This window comes from Hippoglossus stenolepis, chromosome 18, assembly GCF_022539355.2.
Source record: "Hippoglossus stenolepis isolate QCI-W04-F060 chromosome 18, HSTE1.2, whole genome shotgun sequence".
Taxonomy (NCBI): Eukaryota; Metazoa; Chordata; class Actinopteri; order Pleuronectiformes; family Pleuronectidae; genus Hippoglossus; species Hippoglossus stenolepis.
Genome location: NC_061500.1, coordinates 7,790,317 through 7,812,219, shown reverse-complemented (window position 1 = coordinate 7,812,219; position 21,903 = coordinate 7,790,317). Strand labels below are relative to the sequence as shown.

The 21,903-nt window shown below is 41.2% G+C and overlaps 1 protein-coding gene across 3 annotated transcripts in view; it reads left to right on the top strand.

Annotated features, from left to right (window-relative positions):
* Positions 1-21,903, top strand: part of LOC118125959 (rab GTPase-activating protein 1) — a 64,028-nt gene that overhangs the window by 5,964 nt on the left and 36,161 nt on the right. Inside the window, exons 2-14 of one of the 3 annotated variants that reach the window (XM_035185063.2) lie at positions 2,935-3,170; positions 5,202-5,231; positions 6,145-6,403; positions 6,771-6,984; positions 7,119-7,293; positions 11,066-11,226; positions 14,649-14,759; positions 15,675-15,741; positions 15,830-15,932; positions 16,390-16,559; positions 16,741-16,909; positions 18,074-18,167; positions 19,550-19,700. In XM_035185063.2, the coding sequence (XP_035040954.1) occupies positions 3,018-3,170; positions 5,202-5,231; positions 6,145-6,403; positions 6,771-6,984; positions 7,119-7,293; positions 11,066-11,226; positions 14,649-14,759; positions 15,675-15,741; positions 15,830-15,932; positions 16,390-16,559; positions 16,741-16,909; positions 18,074-18,167; positions 19,550-19,700 (1,857 nt within the window). In that variant the 5' untranslated portion in view covers positions 2,935-3,017. The remainder of the gene's footprint in view (positions 1-2,934; positions 3,171-5,201; positions 5,232-6,144; positions 6,404-6,770; positions 6,985-7,118; positions 7,294-11,065; positions 11,227-14,648; positions 14,760-15,674; positions 15,742-15,829; positions 15,933-16,389; positions 16,560-16,740; positions 16,910-18,073; positions 18,168-19,549; positions 19,701-21,903) is intronic. The other 2 variants (XM_035185066.2, XM_035185065.2) reach the window with 2 other exon arrangements.

Sequence of the window (21,903 nt, the reverse complement as noted above, 5' to 3'; positions counted from 1 at the left end):
CAGTGTATCTTGGCAGGAGCAGGCAGAGAGGTTAGTGAGGCAAAGGAGGGAAGCAGGGTGACAAGGCAGCCATTATGAGCCTGTTAGAGTTGCCAGCCAGTCAGAGACAGAGTGGTAGGTTTGTGTGTGTGTGTGCACGTGTGTGGCTGTGGGTGAGTGCTGACTTGTGCTAGGGGGATGGACCTGAGTCAGGTTGATGAAGGCTAATTATTGTGATTGGCCAGCGAACGTGCACACTACTTTCCGGCTCCGATACAGGTACACAGAGGGGGCCGGTGCTTTGGCGAGGTCTTCCTGCCTGTCTGCTGAGGACAGTAAAAACTTTGTGGCCGTTTTGATGATCCTCCTGATTTGGCGGCATCTCTCCTGGTACTTCCGATGGCCAGAGACAGAGAAAATGACCGCGGGACAAAGCTCTCAAAGTTCTTTATTGTTGTCAAAGTTTTGAGGACTTAGTTGCATCAAATTAGACTATTCATATCTTTTATCTAAGTATGTAACAAAGATTTGGATGTCTGGGGATTCTACTTCAGAGCTTTAAGAATGTAAAGGACTGAAGAAAGTCTCCAATATTGTAGCTTTAATTATTTTGTTGATTAGTTTGTTTTCATGAAAGCACTATTTTGCTAATTCTTCCCCCACTGCTAATGCTTTCATAGATGTGTTCTTAGAGTGTTTATTACACTTTGGGAATCAGCCTTATCAGCAGCAGCCACTGTGGCAAAACAAACAAAGACCAGAATATGTGAAAACAGAAAATTCCATCAACACGGAAAAAAACGACCTTGTCCAATCACTCAGATTACAAGTTTTCTAAAAATAAAAGCTGCAGCCTTTAAGCCAAAAGTAGAGTAAACCTCTTCAAAGTGTCCTGAAGATTAAAAGTATGGGAATCTAACTGAGGACTGTCAGATGCTATAAAATTGCTGATTTATATGATTTAAGAAAGTTCCTATAAGATCCAAGCAGATAATAGAGTTTGTGCCACATTTCTGCAATATTGATATTTGGTCTCACAACTTTCTTTTGGGGTAACATGGTGACATGTATGTAAATGAGTGTTGAGATTTTCTCATGATATTAGGAAGTGTAGAGGAGGTAAACATGGTGTGACGGGCTGGTGTGAGCTCTGTGTATCGTCCAAGTTCCTCTTAAGAAGTAAGGAAAACATAAGTGCTACCTGTCATACATGAGGCCCAGCTGCAGCCTTCACTTCAATGAAATAAACACAAAAGCGATTGTTGCCCATACCTCAATGTCAGTCACGCTACATGTCATGATACAGGACGACAGTCACCACAACAATGAGTGAACTACCTGTCAGGTCATATGGCTTCATGATTACTCCCCCTGGCTTGTTGATAATAAGTCAGTGTTGTCATGGGAAGAAGCAGCAACTGCACAACAGCAATAGATCTTTCTTTCTAAGTCTTTTAGGAGATGTTTTCAGACTTGAACTCTGGAAAATGTACGTGAAGTTGGGCACGTACAATTTCCACAGTTTGCCTTTAAGACAGGAGATTGTTTTGGTCAGACGTATTCACAGTAAGTTCCAGAAAATGTCCTGAGCATCTGACTCTGCTCAAAGTGACCTACTTCTTAATAGAACTTACACTGAGTGAAATTAACTGAGTGGAGGGATGTTAAAGTCTAGATTTTAATTTCTCCACACGGAGATTCTGATCATTCTGATGCTTTGCTACGTTTCGTGGACACGATACATCCTTGTACCCTGTAACTATGCTTTTCAACTGCAGTTTAAGTGAAGTACAACACCCAGGACTTTAGGGTGAATAACAGTCACACATTTCTTTAGTTTGTTTTGAAAATATAAAAAGAGCAACTCTAAGCTGGCAGCTTATCGTAGCCTAATATAGACTTTAATAACTAAAAGCTTCTAGTCACAAAGACATGGCTACTCATTTTAGGGTTATCATAAGTGGGTTAAATTATTAACTGCTTTGGCCTTTCCAATTTGTTCCAATACCAATACCAATGTATTCTTCCTATTACTTCTCCATTGTGTGACCTGATTTGAATAGAGAGGGTGGGTCTTTGACAAGAGAACACAGTCCAAGAATCACCAACTGAAACCTTTTAGAAAAACCTGAGGAGGGAAAGGGCAGAGGAGAAAAGAGGAAAGCGATAAGGTCTGAGATACACCGAAGATTGGAGGGAGGAGGGATAAAGGAGAGAAGAGTGAAAGGAAAAGGAATGGGAGAGAGTGAAAGGGAGGAGTTGAGATATAAATAGCTTGTTATAGTCTCTGTTTAAACCTCTGCCAGAACCGTCTGTTGTCTTTCTTCCCGTGTTACATACAGGGGCACCTCCCCCTTTTCAGTTGTTACCTTGTTCCATAACTGTAAAGATGGAGATTTTCCTCATTTCTGATGGTTCATATGGTTATACACTGTCATATTTCACGATCTGAGGAGTGCATGGAATGCCATTAGCACATTGTGTGTTAAGGTAACAGATCTATGGTTTACATGTCTTATGGGGTGGTTGAATCTTGGCAACAGGCATCACTGACATGTGATAGACAGGATGGTTGTACAAAGCTGCCTTGTTCATTTAATTCCTCACTTCCATATACATGAGTCACCTATACCACCTTTCTGCTCCAGACACCCACAACTCCTTGTTTCTTCATTGCAACCTCCTCTCTAATCTAACACTTTTACATGAACTATAGTTTTTCGCTTGACATCTTTATCGTTCCTCTCTGGGTTTTGTAACGTTGCCGCAGAGTTTCTTTAAGGTTTTAGAAATACCTCTAAAAGTGAAGAATGAATGGTTTCACTGTTTTTAGAGGGTTAATGTCCAACAGCTAAGTTTCCACTTGCCTTAAAAGATGCTTTTCATGGATTTCATCACATCATGACTGTTTTCTGCTTTTTTTCCTTTTCTTTATTATTTTTTTTCTTTTTCCAGGTGATTTTGCTCATCATCTCCCACCACTTCCTCCTCCCGTCCTCCATTCATGAGCAGCGTGGCTGAGTTTAACAGCGGCAGCCATGGATGACAAAGTCTCGGTGGGGAAGATTAGCGTCTCCTCGGACTCAGTGTCCACTCTCAACAGTGAGGACTTTGTCCTTGTGTCCCGCCTGGGGGACGAGACACCCTCCTCCACTAATAATGGTAGTGATGACGAAAAGACAGGACTGAAGGTAAGGATGGTTGGGTGTAGGTATGGACAGACGTACAAGGAAGAGAAAGGTGACTTCACAGCTGTACTTGTCTAGTTAGAGTAAGTGATAAGTACAGTCCTTTTGACATTTGCTTCGTTCCATATCAGGAGGATGCTAAATACTTATAAATGTCACAATCTGCTCTTGATATTAGAGAAATGACAGGAATTGTAAAGTTATATAATTTTTTTAAATATCCAGTCGGGAAAAAAAAGAGATTTGGCAGAATTTCATCTTAACTTGAGCCAGACAGATATCTTGCTTGGCCAAAAAGCTGATTTAAACCTTTAATAAATTCATGAGTATCAGTATTTATTTTTGCTAAGGGTGTTCCGATCAGGATGTTTGGGGCCCATTGCCGATCACCTATCGTTTGAAGTAGGATCGGCCGATACCGATCCCGTAGTCTATAACCCGATCAATCGGGGCACCCTTAATATTTGCTGATATAGGCCGACTTTTCTTGTGCTTATGTAAAACATTTTTTATATCTATGAAGTTCAATATATTTGGCTTTATTTGTGTTGTGTTAATGTTTTAAACTGAAAAATATGAAGCCTCAATTCCACGTCCTTGTCATGAGATAACATCTTTGGAATCATTCCCAAATCTTTATACTGGAAGACAAATTGAAAAAAAAAAATTCACCTTAATCTCATTTTCAACATTAACACCCAAAACTCCATATTGCCTCGGTTTAATTTTGACCTCTGTTAGTGTAACATGTTTAAATTTTGCATGTTAGGGGTCAGAGGTAAAACAGATTACTTTGTCAACGGTAGTTCATCCCTCACCTGTCTAAAGATCTCTTCCATCTTTTTTAACCATGCAGTCTCACACTCTAACCATAAGGCTAACCATTTCTTCTTTTGCCTTTTCAACATCCTCACTCTTCCCTCGTCTCATAGTTGATTTGTGTGTTTTATCCATATTTGCTACTTGCTGCAGGGAAGTTGTCAAATATGTGCACCTCCTTAAAAAATGATAGCATTTTCATCGGCTTTGTTTGTTGTGCAGAACTTGTTCTTGTCGCTTAAACCTGTTTGAGGTTTTTCACTCATTGGCAATTATTATTTGTTTAGTCAGGGTTTTCCTGGCTGAAAATTAGGCAGGAGTGGTACTGAGCCGGCAGCTCCTCTCTGTGTCTCCGCCGCCGGAAAAAGAAAAGGGATTGTCTTCAAATCGTCACACAAGTCAAACAACAGAAGAATCACGTCATGAATTTATTTAGTCTCAGCTGATATTTAACCAATTTTTCATTTGTTTTAATGCGACTGATCTTTAGGAAAACATCTCCCAATCAGCTGCACTTGTTAGTATACAGCATGTGCTATCACGCCGCAGATGCCCTCTGTGCGTCAGTTCAGTGCTGCACTCAGCAGATATTAGTTTACCAACAGCGTGGCATGCAGCTGCAAGTGCTTTGAACTCACTGTCAGGGAAAAGAATGGTGTTTTGTGACCAGGGTGTGCCTGTCTGCAAAGAGAAAGACGACTCTGAAGCAAATGTAGATACGAGCCACCATCCTGCGAGCGTCCCTCATGGATTCAGGTTACCTCCCCTCCTCTCCTCTCCTCTGCAGATACATCTTGTACATGAGTGTACTAGTTATCACCTTTCCTTTTATTGAATTTATTAATCGCTGGCTCACATCTTCACACTCTGTCCATTAGTTTATATGATTACTTCGCCTCAGTTTCATGAATTTGAAAGGAATCTTGGCTTGGTGTTGGAAAGGGACCAAAAGCTGGAGTTTTCATATTACATGATCTTAATGAACTGCAGTTATTTTGATGCACAGTTAAGGTCAGTGTCGTGCTGCCTGTTGTCTCAGCGAAGAAACGCTCTCTTCGACACACATTCACTGTTGTGAAATCACTACATTCACTGACACTCAAGTCATCCAGATATCATGTTTTTGGTTTTCGCCCAACACACTCTTGTGCACATCTCCCCTCCCATCCAGTCAGAGAAGAGTCAGTGTGTCTAAACTTGTTGTTTGTTATGCAGGTGATTTCTGAGGAAGGGGTCAGCTTTAAGGTCAGTCTCTTATCTCGCTATCTTCCCTCTCCACCTCTTCTCTCTGTATCTCTTGCTTGTTTTGTATCTTTATTCCTCTCTTTTTTGATGTCATTCCGTGGTGATTTCTGTCTGTGATTATTTGTGCTTTCTGTATATTTGACAGCTGTTCAGTGATGGCACTAGCCAGTTTATTCAACAGTTTAGTTTTGAGGATGGTAGTGGTAGACGCTCCTACATGTAGGAGTGCAGATTAGCATCACACCCACCAAGGCTTTTAGCAGTACCTGTAAATCCCAAGCCCTAGTATAGCTGCAGAGAGACTCAGTTAGATTTGTGAAAAAAAATTAGAGTCCCTACTCTTAGTAGCCTCCTCATCCCCTTTTTGCTCTGTACAGTAGCGCCCTCTGCAGTTTAAGTCTGCTCTTCACTGGTAGGATGCAGCCACAGCCGTCAGGAAAACTGAGCGTTCCCTTCTTTTGTGGTGCTTCATAGTTTGTCCAGCCTTTGACCTGCTTTTTTTCCCACTATTTGGTAGAATAAGCTGATTTACACATTTACCCACTAATCACTAATATGATTTAAATTTTTTTATCAAGATATATCTCTGACTGCCAACATAAAACAAGGCTTCTTTCCTCCTTCAACCTTCACCACCCTCACTTGAAATTAATCACAAGATCACTGTTGAAGGCAGAGGCACTGCACAGTCAATGGTTGAAGTGGGCCTCGGGTTTATCTGAAAGCTGATTTGTTGTGGTGATTTCAATGATGATTTTGTGGATTAGCATGTGTTCTTGTGTTTAATAATATGTGTTTGGGTTTAAATGTGTTGTTCTCTGTGCCCTCGTTTGTCCCCGCTCCTTGGTGTGGTTGTGTGCACGTGTGTTTCTATGTGTATGTGTGTTTCTGCACCTCTGTGTGTGTCGATCAGATTGTGGGGAATGGAAGTGAACAGCAGCTCCAGAGGGAGTTAGAGGATGTCCTAATGGACCCATCGGTAGCTGACGCTGGGCACGGACCGGGAACAGGAATGGACAGCTTGGGTGTAGGGGGCCGTAGCCCTCTCCCCACGACAGCGTCACCAGTAGCGCCAGGCTCTGACCCTCTGAGTTCATCCCCGCCCAAGTTGGAGATAGTGCTGCCTGTTCAGACGGCACAGGAGAGTGAGCTGAATGAGAGATCGTATCGCGGTGAGCCATCCTACTTTTCATTTTTCTATTTTCATTTTTCCTGTCTTTCAGAGTTTACACAATGGCTCTTTTAGAGTAGTATCATAGAAGCACTCGGGTTTTTCAATTATATAAATATTCACATAACTCTCATTGCTTTTTTTAATCTATATATCAGAGGACTGTTGCTTTTTCTTCTCATTATCTTTGTCCATAGTATTCATTTGTTGCATGAATATCTCTAATTGATTTAACTTTTGTCCTTCTCACCTCTCCTCTTAAATTCCATTCCATTATGTTCCCAGTGAACATAATTGAGATGAGGACATATTTGTTTTGTCATTAATTTCCTTTCTTTTCTTTGCATCTTTCCATTGCCACTTTGCAGGAGACGAATCATCATCCGATGGCAGTCCCGGCAGTCCCATTCCAGATGAGGACAGCGTTGTGTTCAGCCAGCTGACATATCTGGGGTGTGCATCGGTCAACGCCCCCCGCAGTGAGGTGGAGGCCCTTCGTATGATGAGTATCCTCAGAGGGCAGTGCCAGGTCCCCCTGGATGTCACCCTATCTGTGCCAGGCGTGTCTGAAGGCACTGTCAGGTAAGAACATGTGGAGAACTAGTTAAAATAACAGTTCCAGCTGATGGACCAAAATCCTCACAGTGTACATATAACAAGAATAGCTTCAGCTGTAGTTGTGACTATTATGAACATATTTATTGATATTTTAACAGGTTGCTGGACCCCAACAACAGTACGGAGATTGCCAACTACCCTATCTACAAGATTCTGTTCTGTGTGCGCGGCCATGATGGTACTCCAGAGAGTGACTGCTTCGCCTTCACTGAGAGCCACTACAATGCTGAGATCTTCAGGATCCATGTGTTCCGCTGTCAAATTCAAGAGGCGGTGAGGATCATCCATTGATTAATGTGTAACTACGTTTAACACAGACTCACACATGGAAAAAAACAGGTGCCAGTAATGTTGCTGCTGTTCTGATAGAGAACCAGAGGGGGAGCAAAAGCTCCTCTGCTGCACTCGTATCCACTCACGTACTTAAACATGTGTTTCACACTCATATGACCAGCAGTATTCTGGTTGACCTTGCCTGCTGTGGCTGATCTCCCCTGTAGTCTGTCCCTCAGGCTTCAGTGTCGGTGCAGGAGGTTTCTCAGTGGTCCCCAAGTGATTATGTCATACAATGCAGGTTATGCTGAGATGCACATGTACACCACACACAACCCCCCAAGCTGACTTATAGGAGAGTCATTGCTTATATACAGTCTGTTCACCAGACGTGTAAAAGAAAAGAAAAGGGAATCCACTCATGAATCTGGGTTAAAGCTTCGATGTTCAGTGACCTGATTTCTCCTTCATGGAAGCACTCAGTGCCACCAAGCACCTTCAGACAGACGCTGCTTTATCAGTCCCTTTCGTGCAAAAATCCACTTTCCCAGACCTTCACCAGTGACACTCGTGCTCACACTAAAACACGAATGCATATTCACACACACACATCCCCTGCTTTTTATCTACAAATCAGACATCTCTGTCTGCAGCTCTTGCTTCCTTCTCATCTTCCTCTCTCCTTCTTCCTCCCTCCAGTCCTCCAGCAACAAAACAGCTTACACTATCTCTACTTTTTTTTAAATCTCTCACTTGCACTGTTAAAAAGGAGTGAGTCAGCCCATTGGTTGTCTTCTCCTTTACGACCCCCCATTATTCCAAAATTAAAAAAAATTGGTAAGCTAAATAATTAGAGGAAACTTATCTTATTATTGTATGTTATTTTGAGATTTGAATAGAAATGTTCACAAGCAAACCACCTCCCCAGTCCTGCTCCCCCTCTGTAGAGCCAGACCTCCTAGTTGGGCCTCAAGGCCACTTTCTAAACAATTCCAAGTCTCCTGGTGTTGATAGTAACGCCGAGCCCTGCTGAGTCTCATACCCAACCCCTCCCCTTTTTCTCTCCTGTCCAGAGATCCACATCTAGTGCTGTGTGATTGAATTATTACATGTTTAATATATTTGTCTCACTAAAGTGATTTGGGCTCCTCACACAAATGTAATCACATGTTTGGAGAGATAAACAAAAAACGTGGGCTCTGACAAATTGGTGCAGATCGTTGCTTGTGACATCAGTTAAAAAATGTCTCAAAGATGAAAATAACGCTGCAGAGGAAAATATAATAATCGTTCATTAATAGTTATCGAGGTAAAAAAGTCATCTCGCCTCGCCCCAAACCAAAGAGTGGTGTTAAAGGCTGATCATTTATCCTCTGTGTAGGGGCATGAACTTTCCAACACACGCATTAAGTTTCCCTCAGCAGTACAGCTGTTCATATCCTGCTCCTCTCCATCGCACACAATGAATAAAACGGGCCATTTGTAGGCATTCTAAATTTTTCATCTTTGGCTGGAGCATTAATTGTAATAGTCAGAACAATAATACCTTTGTTTAAGATGTCACAATTTCTTCAATACAGGGGGTGACCCCCATCTAACTCTGCTCATCCCCCATCGCTTACATCCAATCCCCGTTGTTTCTGAATAAATAAACCCCCTGCAATCCCCTGACAACCTTCTGCTGTAACAAGAACATAACAAAGGCTTTGTGCAGGAAAGGTTGGAGGCTGCTTTATAAAAGAGCGTTGTTATTTATTGATAACAGCAGTTTACCCCGCACCATCTCGTAGTCACTAACCCCCGGGCTCAACTGTTAACCACAATGAGAGGTGATCCAAAACCACTGTGCTATGAGCCTCTATATGAGGGAGAGCTCTGTTTATTATCTCACACATGTCGCTTTTGTAATAATCAAACACAAAATATAACATTTGCTTGGCAAAGCTTTCAATTCTCAAGTCTTGTGTGTGGAAACTTGTGTTTAATGAATGTAAATATATCTTTACCACTCAGTTTTCCACACTTGGCCATCTGTAGCTGCCCCCCCACCAACTCTGCTCCTCTTTGAGGGGGGGTTAGCAGAACCCTACAGTCTCTGGTAGTAGTTAGTTGAGAATATGTTGATAGTAACAGTACCTTCATGCTCAGATTCACAGACGAATATCAATCATTATCCTGATCAAAACTCAAGATGGTTAATAGTTTGGAGGGTCCACAGGCAGTAGAGTAGTGGGTCATTAGGTAACTTTTCTTGCTGGGGCTTGATTGAGTTTTTAATCGATGCTAATGACTCACTGAATGCTTTGCCAGTTGCCGATAATTTTGGTTACGAAACTCAACTTTCGAGTCATTTCAGCTGCATGTGCTGCTAAACCTTGTGCCAAAGCACAAAACCATCACGATGATTAAATGTCCTTGTCTGAGAATAACGAATAATAATTAACCCATGGGCTATTTGGAGTATTCTTTGTTGCAAATGCAACAACAACAGTAATAGGTCAACCCTAATAAATTGTATATTTGTGTTATCAGACATCCCTTTGATACACTAAACCAACTGAAAAATTGGGTAGGACTGTCTGACATTCCACAATATCTATTTGTAAACTGCTTAAAGGACTGGAAAGACTTTGTTTAAGTTATTACACATCTCAGCAGACAAAAATGTTATGGCTCCAAGGCTCTACCTTGGGGGATATTTTGTTTAACCTCTACATGCTCCCACTAGCTCGATGGAAAACAACAAAATATGCCACCACAATTCCGCAGATGACACACATGTTTGCATGACTTGATCACAAAGGGGACTATAATCACATTCAAGCTCTGTACAAGTGCAATGAACAAGTTAACATCTTCTTTTACTTAAGTAATTGGCTTTGGAGACAAGAAAGAATGACTAAAAGTCAGAACTAGGCTGTAATCGGTGAAGTTAACAACCAGTCCCGATCACAGTTCTTGTGGAATTTTAACAGTCACATAAAGACAATTACAAACAACAACATATCGGGGATTAAAGAACTTATGTGTCAGCAGGATTTGAAAAGTCTTGACCATGCGTTTATCTTTAGTTGACTGGACTGCTGTAATTGTGTGTTTACAGGTCTTTGTTAAAATAACAAAAAAACAGCTGATTCAGAACTGCAGCTGCTCGAGTCCTCACTAAGAAAGAGGATCACATCCCTCCAGTTTTCAGATGTTTACACTGGTTTCCTGTCTGTCAAAGCACCGACTTCAAAGTACTGCTATTGGTTTATAAAGCACCGAATGGTTTCAGGCCAAAATACATTTCTGATCTGCTGCTACCTTATGAAACATCCAGACCCCTCAGGTTGTCTGGTGCAGGTCTGCTTTCTGTCCCCAGAGTCTAAACATGAAATGGTAGCGTTGAGTTTTTATGCTCCACATATCTGGAACAAACTGCCAGAGAACTGCAGGTCTGCTGCAGCTCTCAGTTCTTTTAAATCAAGGCCGACTTGTTTTTGACATGTTTGCCACGGCCTTTCATCGAAGAGAATGATTACTAATACTTTCAATGCACTGTAAATTGTACTGTTGTGTTTCTAATTTGACCTTTTTTGATTTCTATCTGAATGTTTTTTTATTGGTCATATGTTGCTTTACCATTTTTTCCCCCTATCTTTTAAACACTCTTTGAATTACCTTGTTGTTAAAATGTGCAACATAAATGAACTTGCCTTGTTTTGCCTCCCCAGTATAGTGGCTTAACAATAAACTATTATTGTTTGTGTTTACTTCTCTCTCTCTGCAGGTCAGTAGGATATTGTACAGCTTTGCCACAGCGTTTCGGCGGTCAGCGAAGAAGGCTATTCTGTCATCTCAGCAGGCTGCTCCTCTCACCCCTGACAGTGACTTGTTTACCTTCACCGTCAGCCTGGAGATCAGGGAGGACGATGGCAAGGGTACCTTCAGGTGGGACAAATATTTACACATCAACATTTTTTTTGCAGAGCATGGCAACATCATTAATGATGCCTCAACAGCTGCTTTGGATAAACACAGACGTCTCAAATCAAGTAGATAATCGATTTTTGAGGACTTATTGTCTTTGGCGAATGCGGAATGACCAAATCATGATACATACATTCGACATGTCCACTCGACTTCCACTGCTTCATATCTTGTAGCCAGAGATAATATCTTTTGTCAACTCAAAACATTGTGCAGTCTTTTTTTCAGTCAATTTCAGTCTAAGGCTCAGTGCTCACGTTAAGATCAAATCTACCTATTTATAACAAATTTATAAAACATAAGAGACCACAGACATAATGACAGATTTAAACCATTCTAACATTTTAATCGTAAGAATGCCCAAAAGAAATGACTGGAGATTTCTAGCATGTCCACAAAATCTTGTGTGATCCAATTTTATTAAAACAAACTAGTTGTACTCTCTGTGTGTTGTATTGTAAAATGAACAAAAACAGAATCACCAAGACAGAATCAGCATGGCTCATACCTTTGGAGAGTGAGCCGCAGTTTCGTTCAAAATTAAAGTTTATTGTTCGTTTGCAACATCCTGCCGCCTTAATGTTTAACGAGTTCTTAAAGGGGACATAGCATGCAAATTCCACTTTGTTAGTGCTTCTACAGGTTAATGTGGGTATCTGGCATGTCTACCAACCCAAAAACTCTGGGGAAAAAACACTCGCGCGTTTTGTTATAGTTCCTCTAAGTCAGAAACGTCATGCTTGAGCGACTCGATTGCGCTTCCTGGGTATTGTGTCGTAACAAGGAACTGGAAGTCTCCCTACATGGTCTTGGCCCACCCACCCCCGTCCCCCCACACTCGTTACTTCCGGGTTTACACCGGAGGCAGCAGCACCGTTCCCAAGCACGCAGCCGGGCTGTTCACACGGGGCGAGCATTTCTCCGCTGGTCAGCCCGCGATTCACTCACATGTGGCATTTGTCTGGATCGTTGGGACTGGGAGGCTGCAGCAGTTGCTCGGGAGCGACCGCTCGCTCTCCCGTGCGTGAGCTGGAATTTGTGTCAGCGCCCGCAGCCAGCAGTGTGGAAGACTTCCGCAGTGTTCAGCGCTACTGTAACCCCCGAACCCCGACATTCAACGGGTACAACAACAAGCGGAGAAAGCAGAATCGCGGGCTGACCTTATATATACAGTCTATGGGGCTGACCAGCGGAGAAATGCTCGTCCCGTGTGAACAGCCAGGCGGCTGCGCGCTGAGAACGGGCGCTTGCTCGCAGCGGTCTTCCACACTGCCAGCTGTGTGGAAGACTTCCGCAGTGTTCAGCTCTACTGTACGCCGGGTTACAGTAGTTACGCGGGGGTTACAGTAGTTACGCCGGGTTACAGTAGTTACGCCGGGTACACTGACGCGGAAGCGCAGCTGCGAGGCAGCGCAGCCGCCTGCCGCGAGCCGCCTGGCTGTTCACACGACGAGCATTTCTCCGCTGGTCAGCCCCATAGACTGTATATATAAGGTCAGCCCGCGATTCTGCTTTCTCCGCTTGTTGTTGTACCCGTTGAATGTCGGGGTTCGGGGTAAATGATGGTCTTCATAGCCCCCCCCTCTCTTTCTCTCTCTGTCTGTCTGCTTGTGTGCTTGTAGTGGATGGGCAGAGGGGACATTTAATTATGTGATTGGGAAAATTAAAACTCCAGGACAACAAGGGAATACAAAGTATGGGATGCATATTTGATAATTTATATCATATAAAATATGTAATTTATATCGTTTAAAATCATGGGGGGAGAGGGGGGAGGGGGGAGCTGGCTCATTAGCATTTAAAGGAACAGGCACTCAAAACAGGTCACTCTGTGGAGGGCTGTTTTATACAGGGTAAAAAGGGTGCTGTTTTATATGATCCTTGTGGTATTTTGACCAAAGTATGTTACAGACATTTCATTAAGACCCCAAGGAACCATATCAACTTGTGGTAAAATGGGCATGCTATGTCCCCTTTAAGAAAATTTCTTCCTAATGACCAGAGTTTCCCACCAAGTGACCTGTGTCATGCACATTAACACAGTAGAATGCTGCTCCACTTTTAGTGTTGTTCCAAGTAAACAGACTTTTGGGTGACCCAGTTGCTAAAGTCACAAGCCTTCCTGAGGTTAATAGCATGTGGAATAGATGTTGCCCATGAGGTATGAATCATTTAATCATCATCGAAAGAACATGCCAGAAAAAGAAATTATTAAACATGATAAAAATGTACTTATTTAATAATACAATTAAACGATTAAAACCTGCAAAATTATTAAAATATCACAATAGAGAATCACACTAGTTTATGTTTTGAGCACTTATTATCATCTCACACTTGCGCACCTTTTCACACAGGATAAGAGATCATGAGAAAGTTCCTGTGTTTACTCCAGTTCAACCAATCTGTCCTGACCTGTTTTGTTTTGTTTTTCACATTAATTTCCGCATGTTCACAAACAGCCTTGGATACTTGGCTTATCAAGAAAAACAAAACAACATTTTACCAAATGCTTGTGTGTGTTTTTAGCCACAAACATTTCCTCCTCATTAGCTCCTGGTTGATTATTTTTAGTTTGCTAATTTCCAAACAAACAACTTTAACATGCAGGTACATATGTGCTGTTTTTATGTCCAAGTAATGTTTCCTTGTACAAATAACATGAATTAAATGAAATAGAATTTGATTCGCTGTAAACAAGCCTGTTTATCTGTAGTCAACCCACATGTGAGCTCTGGCAGCACGGTATGTTTTTTAATCTTAAATCAGTGGATTCATCGGAAACTCAAGATTCTCTTTATGTGAGAATTTCTTTAATATTTCCTCAGAAAATGTGCGTCAGCGTCAGTTTGGAGGCCGTTGATTACTGTTCCTGTTTCAAATGTCTCTGCTTTCAGAGCAGGATAAGAATCAGCAACAGAAAATGACTTTTAATCACACTTCTATTAACTATTCTATGATCTGTGCAAAACATGAGCCATGGTCTTCATTTTTGTTAACTGATTGCCAGATTAGTGATAAGTTCCACTGATGTAGTTGTCCAACAGAAGAAAAACTATTTGCTTCAATTGTTTGTATAAGTTAGAAAGCCCTTGTATTTTAAAATAGAAACCCCTTTTATTTTTTTCCCTTTCGCAATATCAGTGTAGAACAAATGACCTGTCTTCTCAGCCTGTGGTCAAATATTACGTTAGAATGTAATGTCATTTGGTTATTTTCCAATTTAAGGTTTCAGTTTCAATTGTAAGTAAATCAGCTTTACTGTGTCACCGGTAAACTTTTATCTTTCACCCAATTTAACGATGACTTTGTTACTTTTATCTCTGTTTTTCACTGAAGATCCTTTATCTAATAATCAGTGTTTCTTGTTTTTTCATGTACAGCGCTGTAGCAAAGGACAAGGACAAGCAGAGCTTCAAGCTGCGCGCAGGGATGGACAAGAAAATAGTGATTTATGTCCAGCAGACTTCCAATAAGGAGCTTGCCATTGAGAGGTAAAATTAAGGACATACACTCACACACACGTAAAACAGATTACTGTACAGTGTGATTGGCTCGCTGAATGTTGTTGTTTGTTGTCAGTGGTGACACTACTCTCAAAATACAGTAAAAATGTCCATGAAAACACTGTGAAGCCCTATTGTTCAATGCTCTTTTTATTTATTTAAATGAGAGATCCTTTTGGTATTTAGACAACACTATTTACAGCAGATTTTACAACCTAGAGCATCTAAGACAACAAACTCAGCAGCATATCTCTCAATGTGATTAAAAACATGCACAAGCAGAGAATGATGGAGGATATAAAATTCAATTCTCCGTCACACTTGAGTTGTCGTGTAGAAGGAAAATATCTGGCCTGCATCTGTCAGACTGACCAGACATTAACAAGAAGGGAATCACTTAGCTCTTATTGATAAACACACACCAGTGAACATCTATACATCCGCATTTCTGTCAGGTTTTAAGTGTCCCGGCACATTTGTAAGACAGTGATTAAGGTGAAAATGTCTTCGCGGCTCCTCATTTTCCATGGTTTATTAAATCTGTGGAAATGTAAACATTCCACCACTTTTTATGGTTTGTTATCGCTTGATAAATCCAGAGATGGTGAGGAGTGGAGGGCTGTGTTTAATATTCTCCATATTCTGGTCTTTGTTAAAGGCTCAGTCCAAGAAGCTATTTGCAGTAAAATATGTGGTGTTAAACAACTGGTTTAAATCTATAGAGAGATTTATTGTTCTGTCTTTGGTTCCCGCTCTTGTTTTTTTTGTTGTTCTTCTTCTTACGTAATCTTTTTTCCTTTTGCTTCTCTCCCTAGTCTCCCTCTGTGCATGTGTGTTTGTGTGTGTGTGTGTGTGTGTGTGTGTCTTAATGTGTTTATTTATTATTGTGTTTTTCTTCTCTAGGTGCTTTGGTCTTCTGCTCAGCCCAGGGAAAAATGTGAAGAACAGTGACATGCACCTGCTGGACCTGGTAGGCGGCTGTTTTCATGTGCGTGCGTGTGTGTCTGTGTTGTTGTGTGTTTGTGTTTTTTCTAACTTCCTCCAACTTGTGCCTCCAGGAGTCAATGGGAAAGAGCTCTGACGGGAAATCTTACATCATCACAGGAAGCTGGAACCCCAACACGCCTCAGTTCCAGGCTGTGAATGAGGAAACGCCCAAAGGTGACGGCCAAAATCCTGTCGAAAATTCTAATAAAACTCAACTATTTTCTACAGTTCTTATTCCCTTGGTTCATATTTTACTGATTAGGTGATTGTTTATTTTCACACCAATATTTTCTCACATTCACTAAGTGTTAAAATCACATTCCTAAGTGGTAAATTCCCTTTACACTTGTAGCATAAATCCTAAAATCCTTCTGTAAAAGAGCAAATAATTGTAAAATTATGATATGACGGTGTACTATAAATTAATTTAGCATACTTCATAGAAAGTACAATTTTAACATTACCGTTGTCAAGGACAAGTACACTAGTCTACCCAGGCATACTATGTATTCCATCGATATGCCACATGCAAAACCACCATTAATTCAGCTTTAAACACAGTTAAGTCAATCCGCAGCATTTTTGAATTATTTCCATTTTAACACTGCAACTGTTTTTCTTGTTTTTCTAGATAAATTCATGTACATGACGACAGCAGTGGACCTGGTCATCACAGAGGTGGAGGAGCCGGTCCGCTTCCTGCTGGAGACGAGGGTCAGAGTGTGCTCGCCCAATGACAGGCTGTTCTGGCCCTTCAGCAAGCGGAGCTACACTGAGACCTTTTACCTTAAACTCCGCCAGGTATGTCAAGTCAAGGCACAATTTCTCCAGTCATGATTAAATCGGTCCAGACGATGGTCAGTGGTCATTATGAATGGCACCGGATATCAGCTTTGGGCTTGAATAGTCAGAACAAAAGAAAAGAAGTCTAACATGTGTTTTATCAGCTAATCAGAGGATGTTACCTCATGTGTTGTTTCAGATGGAGCGTAAGGAGCGCAAGAGTCCTGCCTCCGACACACTCTATGAGGTGGTGAGTTTGGAAAGTGAGAATGAGAGGGAGAAAAGGAAGACCACGGCTAGTCCCGGCATCGTGCCCACTGGGCCTGGTACCGGGGTTCCTTCACCACCTGAGGATGATGAAGAAGAAGGTGATTGGATCCTGTCTTACTTTTTCATCACTGTAATTAAAGTCACAGAATACAGAAGGATAAGAATATATAATAAAAAATCAGGATTTGATATTGCAATCGCAATCATTTCTTTATATAAGCCATATGAAAATGTTCCTCACTAATATGACAACATAGAGCAACATGTGGTTCTGACTAGCTAAACCATATGAAAATGGTTTTCCACCTTTTGAAACACTTCCTGTACTTGATCTTGTCAGACACATAAAGCAGCAAACACTTAACTGACAAGATCATATAAATTATGGTGAGCATTAACTTTAGAAGACTGGGCCCTGATGGTGTCCTTGTTCAGGACCAACCTCATTCAGAAGCAAGCACCTTCAAGACACAATAATAAAACTATTACTGCTGTGAAATAGAATAGAGTATGCCGCCTGGAACACTTTTCATCTTCTGACTCATGCTGTAACAGTAAAAGGCTTGTGGTCCACAGGAGTTCAAATCCAGTGGGTGATCAGACACTGTGTTACAGAACTGTATGTACTGTATCATCACAAAGTACTTAGCTAGCAGTGGTGTGTGTGTGTGTGCGGTGGTGTCGGCAGCAATGAAACTATTAGGCAGAAAACATCAGTGAAGTACTTTCTGTATCTCTCTCTCTCTCTCTCTCTGTGTTCGTCTTTGGTCTACTGGTCTTTTGGTACAGCATGTTCAGTGATTGCTTGTTATGAATATTTGGATACAATATTCAGTATAGATAGTACAGCTTTGAACAAAACTATTTGTTTAGATTATAAAATGCCACATCAAGACTCAATTTACTGGCATTTATTTAGAGAGCTGTAGTTCAAGTTCAGTGTTATGTACACAACTCAGATGCAGTTCAGCTTAATCCATCACAGTATACAACATCACAAAACATAAAACGAGAGGATCTATAGTCTATGATATGAACATATCATCCATCTAGAAACAAAGTGCCTCTAAGTGGAATACACCTTGTTAACACCATCAAGCAGGAAGTTTGACTGTCGATGAACACACACATTTTAAGTTAATCATTTTTTATTTCCCATGCATGAGTTTTGGAGTGTTTAAAGGTTACATACATCATGCAAGATGGAAACAACGATCACACAAATTTTGACTGTTGTTTTATGCATGTGTGTGTGTGTCCAGATAACGACGAGCCGCTACTCAGTGGATCAGGTGACGTTTCCAAGGAGTGTGCAGAGAAGATCCTGGAAACCTGGGGAGAATTACTATCTAAGTGGTGAGGCTTTGTTCCCTCGTTCTCTGTGTCCTTCCACTTTTTCTATCACATTTGCAATGAAGGTCTACGCACACAGTATTCATTTTTGTGGTGGTGGGGGTTTAGCGGACGTTCTGCTCATGAAAGAAAAAGCAGCAGGCAGGCATTCTTGATAAGCAGCTTATTAACATGGCTTCCTTCTCCCTTTACTGCATTTGTTTTTAATCAAAAGCTTGTGATGAACTGAATAGAAACTGTCTGGACTTTAATTTGCTGCAAGTTAAGCCTCCTCCACTCACACATGCACTGTTCAGCATGCCTTCCTCTTTCTCCCTCTCTATCCTAATATACAGTATATACCTGAGGTACAGAACATACATTTAAACAAAGGGTATTACCATATATCTATGATAATACATAAATGATAATGAATATATAATAGTGCATCAAATTGTCTTTTTCAATGACTAGATTAGTGTATTTGTAATATCCTTTGATGACCATTAAAGCACTGAATATTTTAGAGATATATGCCTCCGATAAAATGGCCGAATAAAGAAATCATAAGACTAGCCTGTCATAATACCAGGCTTTGTATGTGAGATTGTGTGTTGTGGCATAGTGAGATACAGCGATGTAGTGTGGGGATGCAGCGCAGAGAGGCAAATCACAGAAAGCCCTTTACAAACTTAATGCCCCTAAGGACCAGGCCTGGCATTACTTACGTCATATGCCTGCACACACAAGTACACAGCACACTCTTGTTTCCCCTCTTAGCCTCTGCAGAAAATGCCTCATATTGCATAACCTAACACTCGGAACAAATAAACACAACAAACTCAGAGAGTAAAAAAGTGAGAGAATCATCAGGGATTCAGGGATTTTCTGTCAGCTCCAGTCAAGCGACAGTTAGCTGCAGCTGTGCCTCGGAGTTTATCTCCTCCTCCTCCTCCTCCTCCTCCTCTCTGTATTTCTAATTCTGCCTCTGTCGCTTACAAGTGGGTGGGCAGGTGACTGAGTTCACTTGACACTTCACACAGTTAAGTTTACTGTATGCACAGGATGGAGAATTCCCCCAACAGATTTGAAATTTTAATGTAAGGGAGGAAGAAAGAAAGAGCTGACATTTCCTTCTCTGTATTCTACTGTGATGTTATATGAGTTTCTTGTCTTGTCTATTGTTTTCACATAAAAAATTCAGCAGGGGTAGAATAAGGGAAGTCTAATGTCAGGGGAAAGGGTGCAAAATAATTTCGGGGATGGATTAATTGTTGTGTGTGCATGTGATGAATCTGCAGAGAACCTTACATCAAAGATTGATAGAATAAGCAGTAAGTAAGTAATAAAGTTGAAATAAGTCAAATAAAGTAAAAAATACAATCTCCTTTTCTCTCCTCTATCAGGCATTTGAACTTATCAGTGCGGCCCAGGCAGCTGCCAGCGTTGGTGCGGAGTGGTATTCCCGAAGCTCTTCGTGGGGAGGTGTGGCAGCTCCTGGCAGGGTGCCACAACAATGACCACCAGGTGGAAGAGTACCGCACTCTAATCACAAAGGTAAGACCACATCAAAATATTGTCTTTGTAAAGATGATCAAGAAACACCAAATTGCCACAATCCCCTAATTTTGGTGGTGTCGTGATTGATTAGAAACAGGACGGCACAAACCTTTCACTTTTAGGTGAATCAGCAAACTGTCTACATCATCTCTGACGATTTCTAAATCTTGCACTCAATTCAAACTGGTTTAATGTCTTTGATGTATTTATGCCTCTGTGCCGGTGACAGCGATGGTCGGAGGCTTTATCTTCTGGGGATTGTAGTCCGTCTGTCTGTCCCACTTCTCCTCACTATCTCAATATCTTCAGATTTGGTACAAGTATTAACATGGACTCAAAGATGAGGTGATTTGATCATCAAGGTTAAGGTCACTGTGATCTCACAAAACACATTTAAGGCCATAACTCCACCATTCATAGTATAAATATGACAACATATACCTGGTACCTTTTGAAAAACATTCCTTCAAAATCTTCTTTACATGTCCAATGAGACTTGGAAAACATGGCTGTAAACTGCAGCTTGATAAGTCCGAGGAAGCAAACAGGCGAGGCGTTAATTCTAGTTGTTTTTCTCCTGTGTGTTATTGTTCCTGTTTGTTGGCAACAGTTGCTGTTCAGGTTTATGTCTTTAAAGCATTCCCCAGGCGCCACTGTTCCCTCTCATGTGCTCCAAACTTGTGACGACTGCTGCCATGTAGACAATACCAGCTGATTACTTGGGGCATGAACTAGATTCTGATCCCGAAAGGTTTATAGAACTTATTTAAAAATAAGTTTTGTCGATGTTTCTGTAAGAAGGAATAATCATAAAGATTTGACCATAACTTCTCATGATTTTGTGACTCAGTATAAACCAGTAGTTTTTAACCTATGCTCAGTTCATAAACGGAGAAACAAAATATATAACTGCCTCTTTAAATATGAAGGAATCAGATCGTATGATGTGAGCTGTTCAGCTCAAACAGTCACAGTCAAAAAAGATTCTGAAAACCTGATCTAGTTTTGGGTTGTATTCAGTTTTGCAAATTCCTTCGGGACCTGGGTCAGAAATTTCCTGTATTAGGCGATGCACAATGGTGGCTCTGTCATCGGGAAGGATAATTTCATTATTATTATTCAATTATGGTGATTTCAATTGGGTATTTTTAACATTAGGTTTGTCATAGCTGCTTTTCCTTGTTGTGACCTCTGCCTCATTTCTACAAACCTGCGTCTGTATGTGTTTAAAAAAATGATTTTTTTGTGTCGGTTTGTTAGAGAATCACAGTGTGCTGGCTTACATCTGTCTAAGGGGACATGTGTTAAGGGATCCGAGGTGACTGTGTGCTCTCCTGTGTGTTGGTCTGTGTAATTTTGTTCTCGGCCACAGCTCCGTCCACTGTTCTTATGTAAAGGCAACATCCCCGGGCAACAAGCTGGGTCCCAGGTGGTGACAAGATGTTGGCTTTGCCCTTTCCTCCCCTCTGCTCTCCTCCCCCGCTCTCTTTTTCCTCACTGTCCCTGACCTCCCTTTCATTTCTCCCTTTGCTCTTTTCCTATCTCTTTCCTTTTTACCCTTCTCCTCATGTTCTTGCTGACGTTAACCTGTCCGTCCTGTACTGATTTGAACGCTTGAAGATTGCCAACTCAAATAGAAGTTTTACACCAAAATAATGTAGGAGCCATGCTGGTTTTCCGCTTCCATGAGTGGTATGAACGGAATCTGAACTTTCACAAAGACAACAATAACATTGGATCAGAATGCCACTGTATCGATAGCCACTGGACAGAAAGTTGGATAGGAATTCATTGCAAAAACACTAAAGCATTCCAAGTGTGTACAATAGCCAACAAACACAAGAGAAAAGTGTGGAGAACACGTGCAGCTAAATCTGACTGTGACAGAGTTTTATTTAGTCCCAGAACAAGGCCGGGCAAGGTAGCAGAGAACATTCGCAGAACAATATGATGATGAAGCTTCAAACCAACATACTGATGTTATTTCTTTTTCATCAAACTAGAACTAAGACACAAAAGGTCATGTTCATAGAAGCTCAGAAGAGAGTATTGAAATGTATTGCATAATTGTACTCTGCACATTATATGTATTCATTAGGAAGGAATTTTCCTCCACATTCATGTTTCTATTGGTATTGGTACTAATTAAAGTTTAGCTTCTCATATACGAATTTGTTCTTTCCCGTTTCAGCTCCTATTT